The sequence below is a fragment of the Benincasa hispida genome, chromosome 8, assembly GCF_009727055.1.
Source record: "Benincasa hispida cultivar B227 chromosome 8, ASM972705v1, whole genome shotgun sequence".
NCBI lineage: Eukaryota > Viridiplantae > Streptophyta > Magnoliopsida > Cucurbitales > Cucurbitaceae > Benincasa > Benincasa hispida.
In genome coordinates this window covers 13,800,887-13,805,216 of record NC_052356.1, presented here as the reverse complement: position 1 = coordinate 13,805,216, position 4,330 = coordinate 13,800,887, and the positions used below count along the sequence as shown (strand labels likewise).

Here is a 4,330-nt window from a genome sequence, read left to right as displayed (position 1 = left end):
TATATATTCAAAATGGTTATTAACGTAGTGAATTGAACCATTATAAGCTAATTATAATATACTAAAAAAACAATATTATAAATAAAGATTAAAACTGAGTCCATGAATAATAGTAAATAAGCGCTTCTTGACTTATGGTTTGTGAATGATAAATTTGGTATAATATTGTATAACTTATATATTTTATATTTGGTACATCAATTAAAGTCCACAATGATAGTACATGTACAAACACTTGTTGACTGATAAATACGATACATGAATGATATTTTTTATATATCAATTGTATAACTTATATACTTTATGTTTGACACATTAGTCAACTGATGTACCAAATATAAAGTATATCAGATATACTGTTGATATATATGTTAATACACCAATAGGGGTAAACTTGAAATAATAACAAACGAAAATTTGCTTAAATGTTATATATATATATATATATTGCAAAATTTGAAAAATCATTGTTAAATTTGTAAATTTAAGAATCTTTTTGCTACTCTAGCAAGTGTCCATTTCTTTTACTAATTATGATTAGGATTAGTTTCTTTTCCAATTCTCTATAAATAGAAGAACCGTCTTCTTGTATTGATAACTTTTGATTCATAATAAAGACTGATTTTATTTTTAAAGATTTCTCTTAATTTATCCTTTAGGCTATATCCTTTAGCCTTGAATTTTGAGTTTAATTCTCAAATGGTCCCTAATATGCAAAATGTGTTACATTTTTATCATTCAATTTTGTGTTTTCTTTCATTTTGGTTTTAAGATTTAGGATAAATTGTACATTTGGTCCCGTAGGTTTTTAAAGTTTTAAAACGAACACTTTAGCTTCCAATATTTGAGAAATAGTTCTAAATAGTCTTTGAAATTTCTTACACCGTTAATTGACTAACAAAAAAAAAATTATGTGACCGTTAAATGATAAGTTAGCCCGCTAATTTGGCAAAAGAATATCAATTTAATATTGTTTTGTTTTCCCTCTTTCTCCATCCTTTTCCTTCGACCCCTCCGTTGAACCTTCCACCATTTTCCATGCACCTTTCTAACATAAAATGTCATGTTTCTACTTTACAAAAGCCTTGCAAAGCAATGATATCTTTATTTTCTTCGCACGTTGGACATTTGTGATCCTCAACTTCGAGATACATTAGGAAATATAATTCCCTCGATTTTGATTTATATATTTTTCTCATATATATATACTTTGGGGATGTATTTTATCTTTAACCCAAAATTAGGTTATATTACTTAAATGAAAATCTAAGGCCCCGTTTGATAACCATTTTGTTTTTTAAAATTAAGTTTATAGACACTGTTTCCACCTTGAATTTCTTTCTTTATTATCTACTTTTCACCAATAGTTTAAAAAATCAAGGCAAATTTTGAGAACTAAAAAAAGTAATTTTTGTTTTTTGAATTTGGTTAAGAATTCAACCATTGTAATTAAGAAAGATACAAATCAAAATATAGATCATATAAGCTTACTTTTAAAAAAAACAAAAACAAAAAATAAAATGATTACTAAATAGGGTCTAAGAAAACAACTTTTCTAGCAACAACTTCTCTTAACCGACCTTCAAAAACTAAATAAAAAAACCAAATCAACCCACAATGCCAAAAATCCTTTGCATAGCAAAAAAAAAAAAAAAAATCTCTCACGACTAACCCCCACATCCCAAACTGCTAGATCTCAATAGCGATGTATTAAGTTAATAATTTTTGCCATATCAGTTAGCTAACTCATTATTCAACGACTATTAAGAATTATTTTTCAAAACTTAAGATTAAAGTATTCATTTTGAAACTTCAGTAACCAAATAGACATCAACTTCAAGTTTTATAATCAAAAGTGCATTTTGCCCTAAGATTTACACTTTAAACATTGATTTTTCATATAATTAATTAGTCTTCATAAAATTTTTCGTTACTATTAAAATTAATTTTAAAATTTCACTTCGTAATTACTTTAAACTAATTATATAAAAGTGAACTTCAAATACCAAAGTTAGCATTAATGAAACTTGATGGTAAAGTGTAGAATAAAAATATAATATTTTCAAGTTTATTGATCAAATAAAAATTAAAAACAAAATCTAAAGATAAAATCGTAACATTCTCCATAGAGTAAATAAAAACTAACCTGAAAACTTAAACTAAAAACAGAAATTTTCACCAATAGAAAAAATGTCAAACTATTTATAGAAATAATAAAAAAATATTGATAGACACTAACGAAAGTCTATCATTGATAAATGAGGATAGAAATCTAAAATAATTAAATTGTATTATTTTTCTATTTTTGAAAATCTCCAACTATAAATGTAATTTTCATTGAATATTATGGTATTTTCTCTTAAATCTAATCTAATGGATTAAATGATGCAAAATCACGCGTCGGATTTGGAAGGAATGGCTAACCGAGTCGGCTCGCAGCTGTTCATCAGCAGTAGCTTTCTCTCTCACGCACACAAACATTTTATGAGAATGGTTTCTCGTCAAGTTCTCCATTGATGATCATTTTTCTTCTCTCTTTTTTTGCTCAGGACTGTCATCATACACAACAATCGAACGCCTTGAGAGTCTGTTTTCACCCTTTGGTTCAGTCTCTGAAGGTACATATCTCCTCCTTAATCGGTTTTAATTTCTATTTCCTTTCTCATCAATGGAAAAAATTCGATTTTTGCAGCTCGGCTAATTCGTGATCCGAAAACCCAGAGGCCCAAAGGGTTTGGTTTTGTCACATTTCAATCCCCGGTTGAGGCGAAGAAAGCTCTTCAAGCCATGAATGGTCGAGTATGTGTCCTCCCTTGCTTACGCACATAAACTGTTCGACGAAATGTCTGACCGACGTTTATATTCTATTTACATTGAAATTTTTGTACGGAGATCCTTTCAGGGGCGCTTAGTGAAATCTAACATTGAGTGCGGTTTAAGTGACATTGCGATAGGGATGACCCTCCCACCCCGATGTTGGTGTATTCCTAACCCGTTAGGTAGCACAATGTCCCTGTTTCTCTCTCATGTCTTTTCCACTAAGCCCTGCGTTAGGGACGTACCTATGATGCTTTAGGTACATCCCTAAAGTGAGATTGAGTGGGAAAAGTTTGAGAAAAAGGGACATAACACTGATCTAACTCATTGGGTCAGAGATACGCCAACATCGGGCTAGAAGGGTCATTCATATCACGATGTCAATTAAAACCCTATTAGTGTGCTCTGACATGCGTTTGTGGGAGTGGGTCAAGAAACATTAAGGTGTCGGTGAAAGGGTCATCTGCACAAAAATCTCATTTACATTTGTCGCATCCGGAATATGGTTATGTTTGAATTTGTTTATTATTGAGAATTTATTTCAATTGGGTTTTGTGTAAGCAATTCCTGCAATATGCATATCAATTGGGTTTGAGACTTGAGTAATATGAGCTTTCAACCTAGATGTTGATTTTGGTAGCTAATGGATTGTGTTTCAAGTTAGGTCAATCGTCAAGGAGATTATATAAGTTTTGTTTGGATAAACGATGCAGATTGTTGATGGAAGATTGATTTTCGTTGAATTTGCAAAGACTAGGAGACATGGGGTAGATGCTGCATCTAGATAAAGAACGTCATTCACAACAAGACATGGGGATTTGGATATGTGTGCATGCTTCGGAGTTTAATCCATATGTGGTGTCATATTAGCAAGTTAGTTCGTTCTGAAAAAAGGAAGTAAGATAACGATTGTAATGAGTCTAATGTTCTAAACTCTTCTATGATAAATGTGCGACGATTTAACTGTTGCCTTGAAACATAAATCTTTAAATTGGGCCTATTTAACAATTTCATCTCCTAAATTCTTGATGATAATTGTTCGATCAAAATCTACAGCTTAAAAAATCATTTTGATTTTTGTACCTTATTTATGTAACAATTTATAGGGGGTGTAACTCTCTTTGTTGATATTGAAGAGTAATTGCCTGGTGGAAAGGCTCTACGAGTTAGGGATTGGCGGTGTGATAAGACTAAAAGGAACTCTCTGATGGATGAGATCAATAATATAATGCTCAAAGAATGAATAAAAGTAAGTTTGATTGCATAGCTTCAATTGGGAGTTGGTTTCTTTTAGGGCAAAATAATTTTTGATCCCTCACGTTTGAAGTAGGTGTCCATTTGATCTTTGAAGTTTTATAATGGACGCATTTAGTCCTTGAAATTTGAATAATGGTTCTGAATGATCTTTAAACCCATTTGAGACTTAAGGAATTGTTGACCGAGATGTTAAATGTTAAGTAGATTTATTTACTTGTCAATTTTCACTCTAAAATTAAATTAATTAGAAATTTAT

The 4,330-nt window shown here is 30.6% G+C and overlaps 1 protein-coding gene across 1 annotated transcript; it reads left to right on the top strand.

Annotated features, from left to right (window-relative positions):
* Positions 1-2,317: 2,317 nt before the first annotated feature.
* LOC120083494 (small RNA-binding protein 11, chloroplastic-like) lies at positions 2,318-3,866 on the top strand. Its single transcript, XM_039039270.1, has 4 exons — positions 2,318-2,452; positions 2,550-2,618; positions 2,693-2,799; positions 3,531-3,866. The coding sequence occupies exons 1-4, from the start codon at positions 2,383-2,385 to the stop codon at positions 3,603-3,605; spliced, it is 321 nt and encodes a 106-aa protein (XP_038895198.1). The 5' UTR covers positions 2,318-2,382; the 3' UTR covers positions 3,606-3,866.
* Positions 3,867-4,330: the final 464 nt, after the last annotated feature.